This window comes from Notolabrus celidotus, chromosome 5 (assembly GCF_009762535.1).
Source record: "Notolabrus celidotus isolate fNotCel1 chromosome 5, fNotCel1.pri, whole genome shotgun sequence".
NCBI classification, from domain to species: domain Eukaryota; kingdom Metazoa; phylum Chordata; class Actinopteri; order Labriformes; family Labridae; genus Notolabrus; species Notolabrus celidotus.
The window spans coordinates 21,983,199-22,005,808 of record NC_048276.1 but is presented as its reverse complement, the minus strand read 5'-3'; the positions used below and the strand labels follow the sequence as shown (position 1 = coordinate 22,005,808).

Below are 22,610 nucleotides of genomic sequence, written 5' to 3'. Positions count from 1 at the left end.
ATAAAACATCTTCATAAAAGTTGTGTCGACATTAAAACCCCTGAGCTTCCGATAAAAGTACAGTCTTTGGTGGGCCTTTTTACAGACTGCGTCGACCTGATTCTCGAATGTCAGCATGTCATCAATAAAAGTGCCAAGATATTTGTGCCTGTTCACAATGTCCACTTCTAGATCATCAATGAAAAAAGGGGAGTTTGGATATACAGACACCGAAATAAACAAACCATTTTAAAATGTGGACATGAGGCATGGCAAAGGTAACAACCTGAAACTACTTTACACTGTGCTGAGCAGTCATTCAGACTTCCTTCAATGAAGCATGCTGGGATTGAGTTCCAGGTCTCCTGCAGATGGACCATGGGGAGAGGAGATGAGGAGACACAGGGAAATTAGATAAAGCCCAACGCTTTTACTAGAGTTTGTTGTTGATATTGTGGACCCTTAAGAGAGAGTTAGAGTGAGTAAGCAGCTCAGTGCAGATGGGTGACTTTTTGGCACTTATATTTCGATCCCACATGAGCTAGCTTTCTATTTTCACACTTTATTTTTAGATGCCTCTAAAATATGACGGCATTTTATTCACATTGGTTGTGTATAAATATAAAAGTCTTCTTCCCTTTACATCAGGTCATCTTTACCAAACAGCCTGGAGATCAGACAGGTGCCTGATGGGAAAGAGGGGGTGTTTGTGCTGCGGCGGCTGGTCAAGAGGACCCGGTTTGGACCCTTTGAAGCTAAGAGGGTCCCCCACCTGGAGAGAGAAGGAGAGTTCCCCCTCAAGGTGCAGCCTCATAACTCCTGAGAAGACACACATCTGGTGCTCAGCTATCATAAACAAAGTAATAAAATTGTTTTCTGTTCTTATTTATCCTTTAATGGCAGATCTTCCAGAAGGACGGCATGGTGGTGTGTTTTGACTCAAGCTCTGAAGAGGACTGTAACTGGATGATGATGGTTCGACCTGCCTCAGACCACCAACACCAGAATCTGACCGCCTACCAGCAGGATGATGACATCTACTTCAACACCTCACAGGTACGTCCAATGATCCTAGACATGAGGGTGTCAGGGCTGTATGTGCGAGACATCACAGTTTATTAATTAAAAACTTTTTTTTTTTTTTTTCAATTTTTCAATTCAGTTTGCTTTATTGGCATGATGTTGCCAAAGCACATAAGATTCATACACATACATTACATATACAGTTGTGCTCATAAGTTTACAGACCCTGGCAGAGTTGATGATTTCTTGGGTAGTTTCTGTTGTCATTATGATATAAAAAGGGTGAACACAGTTGTTTGATAAAAAATGGCTTCACCCAACCACTAACCATGAGTGGAAAAAAGTTTTTCTCTTATCATTCATATTCTCTGAAAAATGGCCAAAAAGTTCACAAATTCTGCCAGGGTATGTAAACTTATGAGCACAACTGTATATACATTACATATTATATACGTTAAGTACTATATACATTACATATTTTATACACATTAATAAACAATTGTCTCACCCATACAGCATATCTCAATGTCCTCACTTGATGTGGTATGCTCATAAAACCTTCAACTAAAATCAAATATTATGGGATGCTGCGTCCCTCAGGCTGTGACAGGCAGACACATATTTAGCAGCCAGAGGAGCTGCTGACCCTTCCCCCAGGAGAAATGACAGTTTCTGTTCTGGGGTTAATGTTGGGAAGTTTGTTACCATTTTAATAATTTCCCTATAGTGGGCATGTCTTAGTAAAGAGAACTTGCTACAGTGGAGGAGGAAGTGCATCTCTGTCTTTATTTCCCCTGTAGAGCAGTGAGCACATAGACGCTCCTCTCTGGGCAGCCATGTCTGCCTGTGTCTCCCTGTCTCTACAGCTAGCTGGTGGTCACTCAGCCTGCATTTGGTCAGGATACGTCTTAAATATGTTACACTGCTATTTCATTATGTTTTTATTTTATTTATTCAGTAAAATCATTAATTAATCACATTAATCGTTTACATCAGTGTGACTACAAAACCGATTTTCAGCCCTGGGTCTTCCAGAGGTTTCTTTGGTAGCTCAGGTGCTACACAGAGAAGAAGGGGAGACAAAAAACAATAAAAAGTGAGTAATTGAATGCATCAAAATGATTAAAATCCCCTCCAACAAAACATCTTTTCTTTCTACTATGTCAGATAAAATCTGATGTAGATGTTAACAGATTAAGCACACACTAAACTCCTATGAAAGCAGTAATCGTCATTACAAGATCCTTCAGAAAACACCAAAAAAACCTGGTGGAATCTATAAGAGGCCTGCACACGAGATTTTTTTCTAATGCACCATGCAGATGTTTACAAATGAAGTAGAGAAACAGACAGCTTTGCTTTTTACTAATTGGCATACACAGAAAATGCACCATGTTCAGAATCAGAATCAGAATCAGCTTTATTGGCCAGGTATGCTTGAGCACACAAGGAATTTGTCTTTGGTAATCTGTGCTCTCTTTGTACAAGGCATGAGAATAAGGCATACAAATAAAAATATAAATATAATAATGATAATAACAACAATAACATCAACTATAAACACAAAGAATAACAAATAGGCATGACTAATATGTACAGGCTAAAAATAATATATGATAATAGTGCAGTGGTTGATCCTCTCCTCCTGTTTGCTGGTCTGAGACAAAGCATCACTCTAAATTTACTTAAAAGTGCACAGAGCTGGAGCACTGACGCACAAACACACAGAAAATGAAAGGAGGGGAAGTTGGCCCCTGATTTGAGTGAGGGGAGTCTCCTGTTTTATTAAGTGTACGTTTTTTAATATTCTAGCCTTAATTGAAATAGCTATCCTTGTTCAAGGCTTTGATTTAATATGTAAGTAGAGAGCCTGGTTATTGAGATGATCAAACATTTGTGATCCGTTGCACCCTTACTATCCACCCATCAACTGTAACTTCTCCTTTCCTGTACTAGTTTTTGAATACTCCAACTATATAAAAAAAGTGTCACCTGTGTGTTAAGTACTAGACATGTGACCTCAAAATACAGTATGCCATTCAAATGTCTATGAAGTTTTGGCACACCATAAATCCCTGTGAAAGTGATTGTCCTTTAAGGTATAAAGACTCTAACAGCATGATTAGGGTTGCAAGGTAATGGAAAATTTGATGGAAAGGTATCATATCCAAGCATAAATATTTGTTTTGTTATGAGCAGACATCCATCCAATACAATACAATTAAATCAGATTTATTTGTAAGTAGAACTTTATCAAGTGTTAAATATTTTATTGAGCAATCAATTCTTTCATTGAAGAACAAAAACATGAATGCTTAGTTAAATATTACTCATCCCCCGACCAAACCCATTCAGAAATTAACAAAAATGCAATCCCAACAAAGTCCCGTTCAAAATGTTAAAAGAAAAGAGCGGCTCTGCCTCCAGAAAAGTCTCATTCAACATGCAAATAAAAAAGCCTCTTCCCTCAAGCTTCTCAAGCCTAGCCTCTGCAGGATTCTAGAAGTCATCTGTGCTTCATGTGATGGAGGAATGCACAGTGCATGTAGGGGGCGTGGTCTCAATAGCCCTGCAGTAAGCAGTGTGCTATGTGCATGTGATTGAGGAATAGCATAGATATTCAACTGTACTTGCTTGAAATCTGGTTGTTTTAGTCAGGATTATGCTGAAATATATTTTCCCGAACTATATTCAAGTTCCCTATATTCCTTGTTTATTCCTGTTTATTCCTGTTTATTCCCATTTATTCCCATGGAAAGTTTCCAACTTTGAAAATTCCCTGAATTTTGCAACCCTAAGCATGATGTCTGTTTTCTGAGAAATGTGTCCTGAAAAAGTAGCTTCTTCTTTTGTCCCGTGTTTCTCAGGATGTGCTGCCAGGATCAGAGCTGAGGGTCTGGTATGGAGCTTTCTACTCTAAGAAGATGGAGAGGCCCATGCTAAAGCCTCCATTTCAGCCACCACCTCAAGCAGGTAGATAATATTACAGCATGGGTTAAGCAGGATTTTACCATCCATGGTACTTTCGTAACCCCATAGTACAATTTAAAAAAAAAAGATGGCCTCTATTTGATTATAGTCAATGAAACCAGAGTGAGTTTTAATGTCCAGTTTTCTTTTTTTCGTTCAGATGTGACGTCTTCCTCCACTAAGAAAGACACCACAGAGAAAACCGGAGCTCTCATGCCTCTGATAGCTGAGGAAAACGATGCAGGTGAGAGTTTGAACACATCCATCAGCTCCAGCAGTACATGTTGGTAATTTTTCTGAGCATCTTATTGCACTAGATGATAGATGAAGCTGCATGTATAGTCATATGTCTCAGAAGAAGCAATGCTGAGTCATAGTTGCACGCTCTGATTCCCCCTCTTCCCTTTGTTGATCACAGGCAACATGCTGAGTCATCTCAGCGAGGTAAAGACAACAACTGTGCCTCCAGTTAACTCACTCTTACCCCAAGAGGAGAACCTGGTGGGCCCTGTGGAAGAGGAGGGAGAGCTGCCTCCTGCAGCTCCACCGGTCCCGAGGAGAGGACAAGGCCGAGGGAGGAGAGCGAAGGGACGCAGGCTTGGAGCTGCTGCTGCAAGCAAAAACAGAGGTGAGGAAGCAAAAAACACACCCAGGGGAGAAGAAGCTCTTCTTTCTTCTCTTCTTTCACTCATTGTGTGAAGTTAACACCTGACACCAGTCAAGTCATCATTTAATTACATGCAACAATTAAACACTCATACCACACAAAGCAGAGGTGCTGCAGTTGTTCCACAGGACAGGAGAGCTGGGCGACATCAGAGTTTTTCTTATTCAGCCTGATTTACTTCATTTATTTATTTATTTTATTTGATTGATTTAAATGCCGTTATGTTTATTTGAACCATAGAAAGGATTACAAAAAGCATATGGTGTCGGTAAAATTGTAAAAATGAGTGTCCAAGTTGGAAAAACCACGCAGTAACTCGCTGGAAAATGATGTTTTGCTAATTATAAGAAACTTTTAATTAATTCAGATGTTGCCCGTCAACTTTATGCTCAAATGTAATATGTTATACCATATCACCATTAACTGTTGCCCACAAAGAGTGACCTAGACTCATTATAAAAGTTAATTTTTAATATGATAATATGGTATTTAACCCTTGGTGTCAGTTGCGTTAACTAAAGCAATATAATAATATTCATTAGCATCCCACCTTGATTTCACAACTTCTCAACACTGAAACTGGGACCACCGAGGAGCACATGAATGCAGAAGTAGGTAGGGCTGGGCGATAAATCGATAACGATAATTATCGTGATACAATTTTTCTCAATATAAATATTACAAATGTGCGATAAAAATTCAATATATTTACATCTGTAATTACATCCCCCAACTACTGGAAAGGGAGGGGGCTAATGTGCCTTAAACACTGGTTACCATTCAACATTAGACAGAGGAAGACGATATTGATCAGCCAATCATGTCGCAGGGTTAGAGGTAGGTGGGGCTTAAAGATGTTTCGAGCTGAAGAAAACTTAAAACCTACCAGCCCAAAGCAGAATCGTTAGTCTAACAGTGTCGACTCTGCGTTTACTATTAACTTAATACACTTAATTAATTAAATACATTTTCGGGATGTGGGTAAAGGAAGAGCACGGAGACAACTTCTGCTGTGCATTTCAGACACGTTTAATGTCCACCGGGGCTGTAGTACAACTGAACACTCAATAACCGTGATGCATTCACTGCACAACAAACTGAAACTTCACAAAAAATCTCATCTTACATAAGAGTCCTGCTTCCTGTTAAAGCCGTTAAAAATTAGGGATTGAAGAGGCTGATCAGAGAACGAAATCCAGACACAAGCTAACAAGCTGTCTGGTGTCTTCAACTTTCACTCAGGACCAAAAATCTGCCTTTAAATTTCAATGAAGTAATGATTTCATATGTATCGTGAGAATTATCGATATCGACTGATATGAAAAATGTTATCGTGATAACATCTTTGTCAATATCGCCCAGCTCTAGCAGTAGGCATCTACTGTCTTTGCAGCTCACTGAAGACACACCTCTCACAAGCTTCTGTCCGCTTTAGTTTGAAATACTGCAGTAAAAAATAAAATAATGTTATTATGTTCTTTAGTTTTGAAAAGCACCAAAGTTTATTTAAAAAATGAGTTCATTATTTGTTGTGGTGGTTTTGCTGGTAGTGTGTTGAAGTTCAAAATTCTTGAATCATGACTACTCCACATATGACCTGTCTGCAGCGACTTGTGATGCAACTGTGAAGGTAAGGTGAGCGATAAAGGCTTTATGGTCTGTACCATAATTACGAAGATCAAAGTAAAATCTGAGCTTTGTTAATCATCATAAACCTGACTGATAAAAAAACACAGAAAACAAAACAGAGGCTTAAAAGAGAATCCGCTCCTCTGCTTTGCGTACACAGTGTCTCTGTCATCTGTCCTACTACACATGTGTAACACATAACTCTGAACAGGTTGCAGCAGGTGCAGGCACATTCTACAGGGGAGGTAAAACACGTTTTGAGATATGGCTGCAGATAACTGACAGTACTGATATAAAAGGTAGCAGAGGACCTCAATCAGAAGCTACTTGTCAATAAAGATTGTTCTGTTGTGCAGCATTAAACCATTAATATCTCAGCTTTATGCCTGTTTAGCAGCAGCAACATGACTATGTTCTCACAGAACTAAATGCACTGACTGAATGTAAGGCCATGTAGTAAAAACACTTGTGCATAATCTCTAAAAGACACAGGTGTAGTAAAATTACTCGCGCTAAACAGTAATGTTAACCTAAACATAAACAGCTAAGATATAAGATAGACATACTTTATTTGATCCCTCATTGGGGGAAATTCTTTTGTTACAGCAGCTTACAACACGGGACAGGGGAATACAACATTGTACTTACATAGTTAAAATATAATAACAATAATAATTGTAATGATAAAATAAAATATAGCAAATATAACAGATATATAACTGTCCCTGTGGGGCTCCTGTGCTGCAGACCACCGTATCAGACACACAGTCCTGGAGCCTCACATACTGTGGTCTGTTGGTGAGGTAGTCAAGCATAAGCATTAGCATCATGAGCATTTGGCCAAGATACCACTGATGTCAAAACAAAGAAATGGTTCAACTGTCAAGTTTTATTCACCATTAAAGCCCATACTTATCTAAGCATCAGGCTGAGAAATTCCTCAGATGTTCTTTGACATTGTGTCTGTTTTTGTGCAGAAGTGAAGCGTCCGGTGCAGAGCTCAGAGTCAACGGTGTCACAGGCAGCAGCAGCAGCAGCATCAGAGAGCAGCAGCCTTCTGAGCGCTTCAGACAACACAACCATCATGAAGAGACACAAAGTCAGAGAGCACAAGAGAGTGTACCGCTGCTCCCTCTGCAACAAGGTCTTCCAGAACAGCAGCAACCTCAACAGACACATCAGATCTCATGGTGCGTGAACATCAGTTTGGGATTTATCCCCCCTCTCTGAGACTCAAACAATGCATATAATAGCTGCAACAGAATCTCTCACACGTCTACTAAAAGAGCTTTATTGCAACAGGGAGGCTCAGATTATTAATCTGTTTTACAGCATAACAGAAAGGATCTCTGCAGAGTAAGATAAATCTGACTACAGCCGACAGAAAATGTACTCGCTGAAAAATTAACAGACTGACACTCGCAGTGTTTCATGATGTTATGAAAGAGAGATATAAAACCAGGAACTGAGACCAAAACCGTCTGTTCACTAAAGTCATCAATACACTCAACTCACGATTTGATTTCATTCACAATACTTTATTCAGGATTTTTTCGCAGGCTGTTTTTAATCCAGTTTATGTTCAAGCTTAAGAGAAGAGATGCCTTATACAACTTTAATTTATAATGCCTCTTTTTAGGTACTAATGCTATATAATAAGGTTACAGTAGTAAATAAAAACAGCTCAAAGATAAACTTACAATGAAAATTATGACATGTTGGCACCTTCAAAGAGGCGTAGGCTCTTATGTTGTCTGTTACAACTTTATCCCTCACCGTTACCTGCATGTGTTGAGAAACTACTTGGGATGAAGATTCATGAGGATTAGAGAAAGGGAGATGTTTAATAGTTTAACAATAGCAGATACCAATCTTATATCTTATGATCTAATATGATTAAAATAGAAAGAAAAATGCTGAACTGGAAGGCCTAGGCATCAAAAAACTTGGGATGCATCCTGGTCTGAAAAAGCTTCATAGGAGCAAAATAATGAGCACACTTACACTGAAACACTTCTGAAAGTGCCTGCTTATGCAAGAGCTATAGAACTGATACCAAACAAAAAATCAGCATGCTTAATTTCCTCTCACTTTTAATGTGGGCAAAGTAACGCACAAACCAGCAACGGATGTGTTCTCTTACAAAGCCTGCTTCAGCATGGCCTAGATTAAAAGTTATGAAATTACATTTAGTGTGCTGACTTCTGTGCAAGATCAGCAAAATCTTCACCAGCTACAGATGTAAGACATGTAATGAAGTCGCACAAGAGAAATCAAAGGTAGACAGCATCCTCTGCTATTTGAAAAAAGGGAAATCCACATTCAATTTTCATCCCTTGTAAGATAAGATAAGATAGTCCTTTACTCGTCCCACAACGGGGAAATTCAAGTGTCACAGTAGCTAAGTTTAGCTTAAAAAGCCTTCTGTATCTGAAGTGATCCCTTCTGTAATGTGGTCTGACAGTTCTAGAAACAATGGTGGTCATCAAACCAAATGTGTTTGCCCCAAAGGATTTCACTGAAACCATTAGTCTCTCTCTCAGCTGAAGCAAACTACTGGGGGAACTTCTTCTACCCATAAGTCATTTAGACCCATGCATTAGTTAAAACAGGGCCCATTTTAAAACCAATATTTACCCTTTGAATGTCAAGCATGTGCTGATGTTTTGTAACCTCTTCATGTGTTCTCCTCTCAGGTGATAAACTGTTTAAATGTGATGAATGTGACAAGTTGTTCAGCCGCAAGGAGAGTTTAAAGCAGCATATTTCTTACAAGCACAGCAAGAACCTGGTGAGTAACAGCCCTCACTTTAACCATCAGGAGCATTCAAGTTATCCTGCATGCTTAATGTGTTTGTTTATTTATTGTTTGATCCCAAACAGCCTGACATGGAGTACAAATATAAATGCAACACATGTGACAAATCCTTCCGCCTGGAAAATGCCTTAAAGTTCCACAACTGCCGCACAGGTGAGAAAGTCTTTGTGTTTGTTATCTCCTTTTTTTTCCCCTCTTGACATATCGTCCAGGTTTTTAACGTGCTGGAGTTGATCAATTCCTTCTTTTTCCTCCCTTCAGACGACAAGACGTTCCAGTGTGATATCTGCTCGCGCTTCTTCTCCACAAACAGTAACCTCTCCAAGCACAAAAAGAAGCACGGTGAGAAGCTCTACTCCTGTGAGATCTGCAACAAGATGTTCTACCGCAAAGATGTCATGCAGGAGCATCACAGGAGGCACGGAGTGGGTGAGTCCTGCGGGAGCACAGAGCGAGGCTTTGTTTGGGCTTTATTATTGTTTTCAAAGGAAAGACTTGTTGATTTGCGGGGAAATTTGCTGAACTTCTTGGTGCATCTTTGCATCTTTTATGTGCAGCAAACCTGAAGCTGCATATCAGTTGTTTATTTTATAAGGCATTTAAACTCTTTGCTGAATTAAAACCACGTTGCATCCATACAGGCTCAAAGCACATGAAGAGAGAGGAACTGGAGGCCAACGGAGAAGAAGGGACCAAATACAGGAAAGAGCCGTCACCCTGCCCTATCTGTGGGAAGGTGAGCACTTACACGACACAGCAGTAGAGACTGATGGCACTTATGGCAGCAGGTCAAACTGCATGCAAACTCTGGAGGTAGAAAACCATACTGTGGATGTTCAGTAGTGCTTACACTGTGTTTTTTCTTTCCGTGTGTGCACAGGTGTTCTCCTGCAGAAGTAACATGAATAAGCACCTGTTGACTCACGGTGATAAGAAGTACACCTGTGAGATCTGCGCTCGCAAGTTCTTCCGTGTGGACGTCCTCAGAGATCACATTCACGTTCACTTCAAGGTGAGATGAAGCGGAGTGTCTGCCTTTTCACTGATAAATTAACACTTCTGTGTTAGCCACATGTAGCATTACTATGTGTCCTTGCTGAAGTCCAAGGAAATCAGGGTAGGGAAATAAGAAAATGTGAATCCTTTGTTTGAAATAAGGGCCTGTGTCTAGTGAGGGCGTTTTTCTTTCAAGCTGGAAGTCTCCTGAAACAATTCAGTCCAGTGTTTTAGAGGTCAGCGTCCAGATTTAACAAATGTCCTAAAAATGTGAAGACAATAAACTTAATTTATAAAGAACTTTAGAAGTCATAACAAAGTTTCAAAGTGCTTCACAACCAAAATGCAGAAAGTTAAAAGGAAAGTAATACCTTCATTTTTTTTTTGTATAGCGCTTTTCAATACAAGTAACAAAGTGCTCCACAAAAATAATAAAAACACAATAAAAGCAGAGAAGCAATAAAACCAAATAGAATGTAAAAGCAGAGATAAAACATTAAAGGTTAAAATAAATTCACAAAATAAAAGCTTTATGATAAAAGTGTGTCTTGAGTAGTGAAATAAAATGAGGGACTGACTCTGCAAGTCTGATTTCCTCTGGCAGGCCGTTCCACAGTTGGGGGGGCTTTGACAGCAAAGGCCCTGTCCCCTTTAGTTTTTAGTCTAGACCGTGGAACAGCAAGCAGAGCACTGCCAGAGGATCTCAGACTGCATGCTGGTTTATGGGGGATAAGAGCTCAGAGATGTATCGAGGGGCGAGTCCATGTTGTGCTTTAAACATGATTAAAAGTATCTTAAAATCGATCCTAAAAACAACAGGCAGCCAGTAGGGATGCTAAAATTGGGGTGATGTGGGAAAATCTTTTAGTTCCAGTTAAAAGCCGGGCTGCTGCATTTTGAACTATTATTGATTTTTGTTTGAGATAAGAGTATAGTGAGTTGCAGTAGTCAAGGCGGGAAGAAATAAAAGCATGAATGAGTTTTTCTAAGTTTTGGGTTGAAATAATGGACTTTACCTTTGAAATGTTTCTGAGCTGATAAAAACAGGACTGAACAACTGGGGGACCCAATGGAGCAAATTTGCCATTGAAGACACGCAGTTCACTGTTGACACGGCAAAAAAACAGTTGTGCTAATAGGAGATAAAATCAGCACGCAAAAAGATAACAAAAACTTTATCTTTTATTTAAAGAGAAAAGAAGTGGTAACTATAGAAAAGCTTTCCTATACAAGATGCTAAAGATGTTTGTATCTTATTGTCAATGAGAGAATTCAACAGTCTTTGAAATCTAACTGCAAAGGTCAGGCCACCTTTGCTTACTCTGCTAACATCCAGCAGATCTGCATCCACTGATCTCAGGGAAATCCCAGGCAAATGGGATCAAGAGATTGCTTCAGTATTTTGAGACAAGAAACATATTTTAATATTACGTATTTAATTTTTTATTTGAATTTTATTTGGAGGGTATATCATGTTACAATCTTAGGCAGGGACAGACCCATCTCTGGTACTCTTCAGGATGTACAGAGTTGTAACTCCCGAAGGATGCTGAGGAAAAATGTGAGGACTTGCAGATTTTGGCCTCTTCTCTTTTCTAATTTTGAACATCCTCTTTTCTGTCCACCTGTTCTCATGTAGTACTTCCTCTTTACCTGAGACAAATATTCATTACATCAAGCTCAAATGCATCTTTTGTTTACAGGACATCGCCTTAATGGATGAGCAGGAGAGAGAGTGCTTTATAAGGAAGATCGGCATTTCAACAGATGACAGTGACGAAATGGATGATGATGATGATGAAGATGACCCCGAGCATCACAAGTACAACTGCAAGAAATGTCAAGTAAGCTTTGCCCTGATTGGTCCAGTTCTCAATCTGACCCTCATTATTGAATTAATCAGACAGTTCAGAGGTATATTCTGGGTAAAGTAATGTTGCGTAGAATACAATGTTTTGTCCGTTTAAGCTACAGAATAATTTTCACTCACTTAAAATCATGATTTCTCTGTTTCTGTGTCTCCAGCTGTCGTTTGCAAAGGGCCGAGAGTACCTGAAGCACATCATGGAGCAGCACAAAGAGCGAGGCTACGGCTGTGGTATCTGTAACAGACGTTTTGCTCTGAAGGCTACCTACAACGCTCACCTGGTCATCCACAGGGAGCAGCTGCCTGACCCTGCAGTGCAGAAGTAAGGCCACAGGGGGCAGTATAAATATGTTATTATTTGTTTTCTTCATCTTTGACTGAAATGATAGAAAAGAACACAGTGTATAGTGAGTGTTAGAAAGACTACAGACTGTATGAGTGCTAAAAGAAGTTCCATGTAGAAGCAATGAACCAGCTTTTATCAAGCTGATCACAAAAGAGGACAACTAATATTAATATTAATATTATTATTAAAAGTCACTAATAATTTCAAATCTGTTTTAAAGATACATCCATCCATGTGAAATCTGTGGCCGGATCTTTAACAGTATCGGTAACCTGGAAAGGCACAAGATCATTCACACAGGTAAGACACAGTCCGCTGTTCCTTTATGAAATTCTCCCTCTCTCGTGAAGGATCATGAACCCTTTTTTTAAGTGTCCAGAGATAGATAAGTAGAGAAAGACACACAGGTGGTGATTCTCTCATTGGGTTTAATTGCTGAAAAACTGTGTTTTTCAGATCCTTAGAGATTAGGAGCAGCAGACAAACACCACATAATTCTGAAACATTACAACATATCATGGGTGTCAGAACAAAAGTCATCAGTCAAAGCATCTACAAACTGAAGCATTATCCTCAAGAGCCTTCAGTCTGCTTTTAAAAACATTTAAAGAGACAAGCTCACTCAAACCCAGGCTCTCCTGCAACAGGTTCCAGGCTGCAAGAGCAGCATATCTAAAACTCTTTTTACCCATTTCAAGATGCACTCTGTGGACTGAAAGCAAAAGCAAGTTTAGTTACTGGGTCACAGAGTGGAGACTGAAGCTTCCAGTATTTTGTAAATGAATAAAATCCCATAAATATGAGGGAAGAAAGTTAAGAATCGCCTTATAAACAAGGACATGCCGGTGATGTAGCCTACAGGTAGACAATGCAGTCCAGCCAACTGGAGCATACAGGGAGCAGTGATGGGTTAGAGATTTAAAACCTGTAATGAACCTCAGAGCTCAATGAAAAACTGTGCCCAGAGAGTGAAGGCAATGAGTGGATGCATGCATATATAAAACACCATAATGAATCAGGTGCATGAAGGTAGCATCAACAAGTTTTTTCTTTGCAGCAAAAGAAAAACGTGACTTATTTATGAAATAGAAACCCAACCTCACCTTCAACTTCTTAACGAGCTGTTGAATGTGAAGCTTAAAGGACAGTGAGTCATCAATTATGAATCCCAGGTATTTATACGAAGATACAGGCTCAATCCCATCACCCTGAGATGTAGTAATTGAAGGCAGTGATAAGTTATATAAGATAGATTACTGATGGGAGAATCTGACCCTTACTGATAAGAACTATATCCACAGCACCAATTAATAAGTCATTTAAAATCAAGTTCCTTCTCCTGTTGTCGGACTGTTTCTTCATTCTTTACCTCACAAACACTTTTTAAATTCTGTAGCTACAGTTTCTGAATGGATGTAAACACAAAGCATAACTGTGTTTGGATAACTGTGAGCTGCCTCTACAGGCTTGTTTTTGAGCTAATATTTGTGTTTACAGTTGTAGCATCATTGCTTGAAGTTACAGAGGAGGATTAGGGACGCTCCAACATATTTCGATCAGGAGAGGCACAGTTTGAAGATTAAAGGTTATTTATTGCAACTTAATGATTAACAAAACTTTACATAAATCTTTGGCGTAAGGACTCTATGGGGATCATTTTGTGAGTGCAGTATGTGTGAATTTCGCAGCAGAAGAAATCCCCCTAGAGTCCAGACTCTGGTGGTGGTGGTTGATGAATTCTAGGAATTGAAGACTTTGTGGAGACCAGGTGGAGATGAGGAGGTGGAGGGGTGTGCACCATCAATGCAAGAAGGAACTAGCTGGAGAGAGAGACACATTTAAAAAGACAGCAGAAAGTTGATAGGCTGAAGATAAGGGCGTACCACTGAGCTATTGGATGGCATCCGCCGCTGATTAACCAATGACAGCTCTGGAGCATGTAGCTGGAAGTGGGTCAGCTATTGAACGAGGGAGAGAAGAGTTAAACAATTGCTGTGATTGCTTTTTTAGTCTTCCTGTCTGAATTTTTGGTAGAGCTACATTTTTGAGGTTAAGCCAATAGAAAAATAGCCAACATTTTTTCGTTTAAAATTCTGACTTTGATGTCAGAATTCTATAAACTTAGAATTCTAGCTTCGAAATCACAATTTTGAGATTATAGTCAGAATGCCTGGATAAACATTTTAACTAGCCTGACCTCCCCAAAAATGTTCAGTGCCTCTGACCCTCCTCTGTATAAAGTGGTTTTTGCAGGTTTAACTTTTACAACATTAATACCCAACTCTGTCTCAAAGTCAGGACCGTAGTTACAAGCTTGAGGTCTGTCGTATGCAGATGAGTAATATTTTCTCCCTCTGACAAAGCTGGCTTGTTTAGATCCATATTTATTATTGATGAATATTAGCTTAACTAACCTCCCTTACACTACATCACATCCGTTTGTCAGTTTTTAAACATAGAAGTAAAATAAAACTTGCAAAATTTACTCCAGAAGTTATAGTACTTTATCAATTCATACATTGTAATGAAAATAAACGTATAAAAACTTTAACTAATTTTCCAAAACATTGATTTACGGGTGTCTGCAACCTGCAAGTTGCACTTGAATAAAGACTGATTTTCATGTACTTATATGAGCTTTACCTGACCTTCATCATGTCTGTTGGTTCACTCTTGACTCAGTAATGACTCGAAGAAGATGGTTTCAATTTTTTTTTACAAATTTAAGAAGTTCTGCTAGATGGGTAAACCATCTTGGTTCAAACATCTGTGAGTCATGTAGGATAGAGATTGTATTCTTCTAGAGATTCTCTGTTGTCAAAAAAATGTCAAAAATGTCAAAAGGTCTGTTTCTGCAACGTGCCGTTCATTGCAGTTTGTTTCATAACCAGATAAAAAACCCTCACAGGCGCTTTAGATAAATATGCATCAGAGGGACGCAATGCAAGGGTTAATAATGAGTCATGTTTATTAGAAAAAGGAAGGTATCATTTGGACATAACTAAATTTTTGTAACAAAAAAATCCTGTCTGGGTTTAAGAATGAAACACTGACAGATCAGAAAAGCAGTTATTCACTGTCCGTCTGTGTCCTTGTGTGATCATCCAGGTGTGAAGAGCCACAGCTGTGATAAATGCAACAAATCATTCGCAAGAAAGGACATGTTGAAGGAGCACCTCAGGGTGCACGATGACATCAGAGACTTCCTGTGCGCAGAGTGTGGGAAAGGTCAGGACCTCGCTCCTTCATCACACACCTCATAACACTTCATCTCTTTTCACCGTGTAAAATCCCACCAATCACAACATACAAGTGCATGTTTGGAATGTTCCATGTTGAAGAGATGTTTTTCATGTATAGGCATGAAGACAAAGCACGCTCTGAGGCACCACATGAAGCTCCACAAGGGTATCAAAGAGTACGAGTGTAAGGAGTGTAACCGCAAGTTTGCCCAGAAGGTGAACATGCTGAAACACTACAAGAGGCACACAGGTGAGAAAATGTGTGTCATAGATTGAAATGTCAGAGAAAAAAAATATTCTTGAGTGAAAACTTACAAGTAAACGTACGCCATGCTTCTTTTTGTCCTGTTATGTTTATTATTCTCCTGCAGGTATAAAAGACTTCATGTGTGAGCTGTGTGGAAAGACATTCAGTGAGAGGACGACTCTAGAAACACACAAACTCATCCACACAGGTAAGTGTCTCACATCAGACCCTGATGAAAATCAGCAGCCTGAAGCAGACTTTGAAACTCTGAGAATTAACAAGACAATTAACAGACTTCCTCAACAAGTCCTCACCGTACTCAGGACATGCTTAAAACTGACTGGTGGTGTAGTGTTAGTGTGGTAGGTGGGTGAAAACCAGGCAGCAACATCCAGTGTTGAAATATGAAGCGCATATCGAAGTGAAGCGGCAACCTCCGGTCCCAAAATATGAAGCCCATGCAGAAGTGTTATAAACTGCAATTCATCGAGAATCCGCTTGAGGCTGGCTGCAGAAACACTGGAAACCACATAGACCCCAATTAAAAAAAGACGATATTTGCAGCATTAATAAACATGTTTACAGCCTGGTTCAATAAACAGCTTTTCTCTATGTAGCTAATCTTTCTATCGGCACACACTGTACGGGGTTGAATTTTTTTCTAACGCGACGGTTCAGAAGATATTAAGATTACAAGTTTTTGCCCAAATAAGGACATGACTGACTTGACTCCCAGGTGGGGAACACATAGCTGTTGGCTAGGAGGCTCAAACTCCGCCCCTTTACGTCACACTCTGCCTGGTTGAATTCAGCATTTCCAATATGGCTGCCGCCGTCAATTGGCTTCAAAACAGCGTTCAGGAACCAATGGGTGACGTCACGGATACTAAGTCCATTATTTATACAGTCTATGGTTGAAGTGCAAAACACTGCAGTTCCTCCCGTGTCCACTTGAGGCCAGCTGTAAAGAAGCAAAGGAATGCCCACTGACACCCATATTAAATGTTGATTCTTACAACAGAGTTAAACACATTTACAACCTGGTTCAAAAACGATTTAGGTCTGAAAAGCTCAATTCTTTATTCCTACACGCTGTACAGGGAGTTATTTTGTTTTTTATATAATTATTCATTATCAAGATATAACAGCTAAGAGTTCTCCATCAGTAGGCACGACTAAGGGGTGTGTCTGAATAGTTTTCTGGTTAGCTAGCTGGCCACACAGTCCTCTCAGAAGAAAGATATTTAATAGTTGAAAAATAATTAAAGCATCTGAAAGATAGATGGAAGAATGGAATACTCACATTTATATTTTCATGAACTGGTTGAAGGTTAAAAATTTGGTGTGACATTTAAAAGATGTGGAATTAACAGCAAAAGTTTCTCAGTAGCACAAAAAAGCAAACATGCTGATTAAAATCTGCATTGATTGACACAAGTGGTTATTACAAGGTGAAGCCACCATGTTTGAATTTCATTTAAAGCTGTGGACATTTCCTTAAGGCTTGGAAATAATCTACTCTTTCAAGCTCAGATGGGAACACAGCTTGTGTTTACTACTTCCAGATTTGGAGGTCAGTTTTCAAATGCTGTAATCTCACAAAGTGCATCTAGCACGACTGACAATGTCCCTTGATCTCTTTGCAGTGGGTAAGACTTGGACGTGCGCAACCTGTGATAAAAAGTACCTAACAGAGTACATGCTGCAGAAACACGTCCACCTGACCCACGAGAAGGTGGAGGCTCAGTCCTGCCACCTCTGTGGGACCAAAGTGTCCACAAGAGCTTCCATGAACCGACATCTGAGACGCAAACACCCAGAGGTGAGTTCAGAGAGCCGTGCTTGAATGTGATTCAACAGCTAAAGCTTTAACTGAACCCCAACTGCTGATTGCTTTATGAAAAATGGTTCTCCTTTATCTCCTGGAGGTGGTGTCTGTGCGGATCGATGAGTTTGACGATCTTCAGGAACCCTCGACAATCAATGATTCATCTATCAGCATCGTTCAGGTTAGATCACAGTTCCGTCACAATGTGCAGTCCAGGGGTCATACATTAACAATAGACTAAACAATAACATCAGCCTAACGTTTAAGAGGACAGTGAGGAACATATCAACTGTTTGTATTCAATGGCCCTGCTTCAAATGTACTCCTGGTCTGGGAACTCTGGCCTTATCCTACAGTCAAGAAACATGCTTGTCAGGTGGATTGATGACTCTAAAATTACCCATAGGTGTGCGAGTGTGTGAATGGTTCTTCGTCTGTACATGTTTGCCCTGTGAATGACTGCCAATCTATCTATCCAGGGTGTACCTCACCTCTCACCCAATGACAGCTGGGAGCAGTGTTTATTTTCTTACAGTTTTTCTTGCATTAGTCTGTGCATCTGTGTAGATTTCAGAGTATACAGTGCCTTGCAGAAGTATTTACCCTCCTTGAATTTTGACACATTTTGTCACGTTACAAGCACAAACTTAAATTAATTTTATTGGGATTTGATGTGATATACCAACAAACAGTTAGATAAGATAAGATAAGATAAGATATGCTTTATTTGTCCCCCGTTGGGGGAAATTTCTTTTGTTACAGCAGCTTACAACACGGGGCAGGGGAATACAACAATGTACTAACATAGTTAAAAAAATATAATAACAGTAATAATAGCAATGACAAAGGTAAAATAAAATAAAATAATCAGAATAATATAAAATATAATAAAATAAAATAAACAGAATAAAATAAAATAGAATAAAATAAAATATGGCAACTATTACAGATATATACACACTATGTACACTTCTATCTGATAAATAGATAAGGTAAGTTATTGCACGATAAAAATTGCACCAGGTTATTTAAAAACATACACAGTATGAAGAACAGTGCGATTCAGATGGATACAGTAGTTATTTGTGAATGTGCCAAGTCACATAGTAACTTCCATGTAGTGTAATGAAAGATGAGAACAGATGATTAACGGGACACAGCAGTGCTGGTGTTAAACAGTCTGATTGCAGATGGGATGAAGGACCTGCGGTAGCGCTCCGTCCTGCAGGGTGGGGTTCTCAGTCTGCTGCTGAAGGAGCTGCTCAGGGACCCCACAGTCTCATGCAGGGGGTGAGAGGGATTGTCCATGATGGATGTCAGCTTGGCTAACATCCTCCTCTCACCCACCTCCTCTATGGAGTCCAGAGGACAGCCAAGGACAGAACTGGCCCTCCTGACCAATCTGTTAAGTCTTTTCCTGTCCCTGTCTGTGCTCCCTGCTCCCCAGCAGACCACTGCATAGAAGAATGCAGACGCTACCACAGTGTCATAAAATGTCCGTGACAGAGTCCTGCACACTCCGAAGGACCTCAATCTTCTCAGCAGGTGCAGACGACTTTGGCCCTTCTTGTACAGGACGTCGCTGTTGTGTGGCAAGTCCGGTTTATTGTTGAGGTGAACACCCAGGTATTTGTATGTCTCCACCCTCTCAATGTCCAATCCCTGGATGTTCACCGGTGCAGTCTGGGGTGTTTTCATGCGGAAGTCGATCACCATCTCCTTGGTCTTGCTGGTGTTGAGCTGAAGGTGGTTTAGCTCACACCAGTCGACAAAGTCCATAATGACCTCCCTGTACTCCGGCTCGTCCCCCTCAGACACACACCCGACAATGGCTGTGTCATTGGAGAACTTCTGGAGGTGACAGCTCCCAGAGTTGTAGCTGAAGTAGTGCTGTAGTCCAGTAGTAGTAAACGTTCAAGGGGGGTGAATACTTTTGCAAGACGTTGTAAATATATATATATATATATATATTTCATATCTTTCTGAAAATTGTTCATATCTTTTCTGAAATCACAGATCGCAGATCGCAAATGTGATGATGGTCTGATGGCAGACCTGATCATGTCTGTGATTGGTTAGACAAAAGGAACTCTGCCCCTTTCATATGAATGTGCTCTAAGTAACCTTAAATTGACCTGTTGGAACGATAACCAGCTTTGTGTGACCGCTCAGTGTAATGTTTATGTCAGTGTTGGTGAGGACAGATAACCAAAAGGTACCCTGTGTATGTTAACCTTACTTCATAGCAGGGGGCCGCTGATGATCATGAAGTTTGACTGTGTCTTACTTTCCTTATTCAGTGCTCACAACTTCCCCATGATGCACTGCAGCAAAAAAGTGAACTAGATAAAAACAAATGTCAGTTGTGTATCTAGACTTCCTATTTATTTATGGTTTCTCTATGAATTTGGCATGCAGCTACCCCACAGAGCTGTATATGGTATTTTATGCATCCTGTGTGACATTTTTGTTGGCAGAAAGGCAAAACGAAGTAAATCTGAATCTTTCACTGTCTGTATGTTCTCATGAAACATTTTCTCTTCTTCCTCAGTCCTCTCTGTCTCTGGAAAAAGACGGCCTGGCTCAGGAGCGACCCAGCCGACCTCCACGTCACACGAAGAAAAGGCAGAGAGTTCAGGTCGAGCCGGAGCTTTCTGAGTCTGATGAGTACGTCGACTTCACCGAGCCGAGGCAGGAAACCATGGCTGAGTATAATGCTGTCATCGTAGGTGAAGAGACGGAGACAAGCTCTGCTGTGCAGAGCATCCAACAGGTATCAAGATTTTTACTCCACTGTCCATTTAAAATGTGATCAATCTTCTTTTTCTCAAAGAGCACAACCAATGAGCAGAAGTTTGGCTTGCTGAGTTGCTCAAAGCACAGGGACGGCAGCTGAACACATCATGCTGACGGCAAACTGGATTTAAAATGATGAACTGTGTTTGCTGTAAAATGTAACGATCGTCACTGTGTCTCTTTTTTCACGGAGACTGACTTTTTTTTTTTGTCATACATTTTGGTTAAAGCACTTAAAGACAACATGCTGTTAGAATTTATTGCAACTTCTCTCAGGTAAAAAGATTAAATAAAATGTCTGCCTTGGAATGAGGCCAAGGAAATAGATGGGAAAGGATATAAAACTGATGCACTGATGGCTTCAAACTATCAAATTAACAAGCAATTCTAATTTTATAAGGGATCACACATTAAACTAAGGATTTAAGTATAAACTAAACTCATTGTTCAGCTGAATACACCAAAAATAAATGCTTAAATAGAAAGCAAAGAAATGTAGTGAAAGAAAAAAGGAGTTCTTAATAAAGTAGTAACTCTACTATCTAGAGAAAAAATATACTTCAGTCAGTAGCACTCATCAAAATAATTACTTATGTGTATGCAATAAGTTATATTTGGCAGTATGACTCTGTTTTGGGAGCTACCTGCCTTTCCACTTGCCCACGTGGAATGCCAAAGCCTCAGGTGGGGAGAGCACACCTCCCCTCTCTTTCATGTGCATACATGTAAAGCCAAGGCAGGGAGAGCATCAGCAAAGACCCCGGGGTACAGAACAGAGCAGAGCAGGCAACAGTAACTACTTATGACACTGATAAACAGAAACAACATAAAGGAGGGGCTTAGGTGGAGCTAGGTTGCAAAGCAGTTTGCAGGGAAACAGCAGAAGAAGGTAGGTAACATCACATAATGGTCATGCAGATGTTATGACATTTGCAGTTTGATATTTAAAAATGTATTACAACGTCCAATAGTTGTTATAACATCTGTTTTTTATTCAGTTGGCTGTATAATCTGTAATGTTTTTGACAGAATTAATAGTATTTGTAGAAAACTCACATCACATGAGTTTTCTTGCTTTCATACCCAATCTCTTTTTTTCTCCAGGTGGTGGTCCTGACTGACCCCAGTGCTCAATCCGCCTCCTCCCCCAACAGCTCGGTGGGCCTCACCAACATCACCGTCACTCCCATCACCAGCCACGCTCCCGCTCAGTTCACCAGCCTGCAGCCGGTCGCTGTGGGTCACCTGACCGCCAGCGACCGGCCCCTCACCCTCGACAACTCCATCCTCACAGTAACCTTCGACACCGTCAGCGGCTCTGCCATGCTCCACAACCGTCCCGCCGAGCTCATCCCAGAAACGGTGGGACCCGTCGGAGGAGGAGGAGGAGGAGCGACGTCTCAGTCTGTCGCCCACTTCATCAACGTCACCACGCTGGTCAATCCCATGAGCCACCAGCTAGAGGCGCCCACGCTCGCCTGGAGGCCGGTATCTGCAACTGAAGGCAACCAGGTGACCCCGGTCCTGGAGGGGGCTCAGGTGGAGGCTCAGGACGCCCAGAATCAGGGACAAGAGCCAGGCCGAGCCATCCAGAGCCAACCTGCCGCCCAGCAGCAGCAGAGCGGGTCGACCCAGCAGATGTTCAGCTACTAACAGAGACTGGAGGTGCAGGTCACCTCAAAGACACGCACACACACACGTACACACACACTGTAACATAGTAGAGTACATTTTAGCAAACTGTACAGAGCTTTGATCACCGTCACACAGATGCCTCTCCAGCCCCATGAACTGAATGAACTGTAACATCCTCTTTTTTTTAAACCAATGAAACACAGCGGCTGTTATTAAATAACACGAGATCTTTAAATTAGCCAAACTCCTCCCCTCTTGAAGATTTCCATTTTGAACCAAAGCATCACAATGAACATTAAAATGCCTTACCAGCCTTTACAGACCTGCATGTTTTCAACATCAATCTGCTGCTTGAGAATGAAACAGAAAATGATCCAACCTGAAAAAGAAGTTATCGTGCGAGCACTTCAATCAAATCATGTCATCAGTCCTGGTTGGCTCACTTCTTTGAAGTGTCTCACTCGTGAAATGTTATTTTTAAATGCTGTAAACTGTAATTATTACTGTGTGAAAGAGTACTGGAAGAGTTTTTCTACTGTTATTTTTAAAGAAAATACCTCTTTGAAA

General features: G+C 40.4%; 1 protein-coding gene across 4 annotated transcripts in view; it reads left to right on the top strand.

The window, feature by feature from the left end:
* prdm15 (PR domain containing 15) overlaps positions 1 to 22,610 on the top strand; it is a 25,245-nt gene extending 2,635 nt beyond the window's left edge. Inside the window, exons 4-24 of one of the 4 annotated variants that reach the window (XM_034684483.1) lie at positions 628 to 781; positions 883 to 1,035; positions 3,870 to 3,975; positions 4,133 to 4,216; positions 4,391 to 4,600; positions 7,249 to 7,458; positions 8,965 to 9,059; positions 9,152 to 9,239; positions 9,348 to 9,515; positions 9,728 to 9,822; positions 9,967 to 10,098; positions 11,786 to 11,926; positions 12,108 to 12,271; positions 12,516 to 12,595; positions 15,404 to 15,523; positions 15,656 to 15,787; positions 15,909 to 15,992; positions 17,431 to 17,606; positions 17,713 to 17,793; positions 20,164 to 20,385; positions 21,513 to 22,610. In XM_034684483.1, the coding sequence (XP_034540374.1) occupies positions 628 to 781; positions 883 to 1,035; positions 3,870 to 3,975; positions 4,133 to 4,216; positions 4,391 to 4,600; positions 7,249 to 7,458; positions 8,965 to 9,059; positions 9,152 to 9,239; positions 9,348 to 9,515; positions 9,728 to 9,822; positions 9,967 to 10,098; positions 11,786 to 11,926; positions 12,108 to 12,271; positions 12,516 to 12,595; positions 15,404 to 15,523; positions 15,656 to 15,787; positions 15,909 to 15,992; positions 17,431 to 17,606; positions 17,713 to 17,793; positions 20,164 to 20,385; positions 21,513 to 22,061 (3,244 nt within the window). In that variant the 3' untranslated portion in view covers positions 22,062 to 22,610. Of the gene's footprint in view, positions 1 to 627; positions 782 to 882; positions 1,036 to 3,869; positions 3,976 to 4,132; positions 4,217 to 4,390; positions 4,601 to 7,245; positions 7,459 to 8,964; positions 9,060 to 9,151; positions 9,240 to 9,347; positions 9,516 to 9,727; positions 9,823 to 9,966; positions 10,099 to 11,785; positions 11,927 to 12,107; positions 12,272 to 12,515; positions 12,596 to 15,403; positions 15,524 to 15,655; positions 15,788 to 15,908; positions 15,993 to 17,430; positions 17,607 to 17,712; positions 17,794 to 20,163; positions 20,386 to 20,445; positions 20,732 to 21,512 lie in introns of those variants that run through there. The other 3 variants (XM_034684482.1, XM_034684484.1, XM_034684485.1) reach the window with 3 other exon arrangements.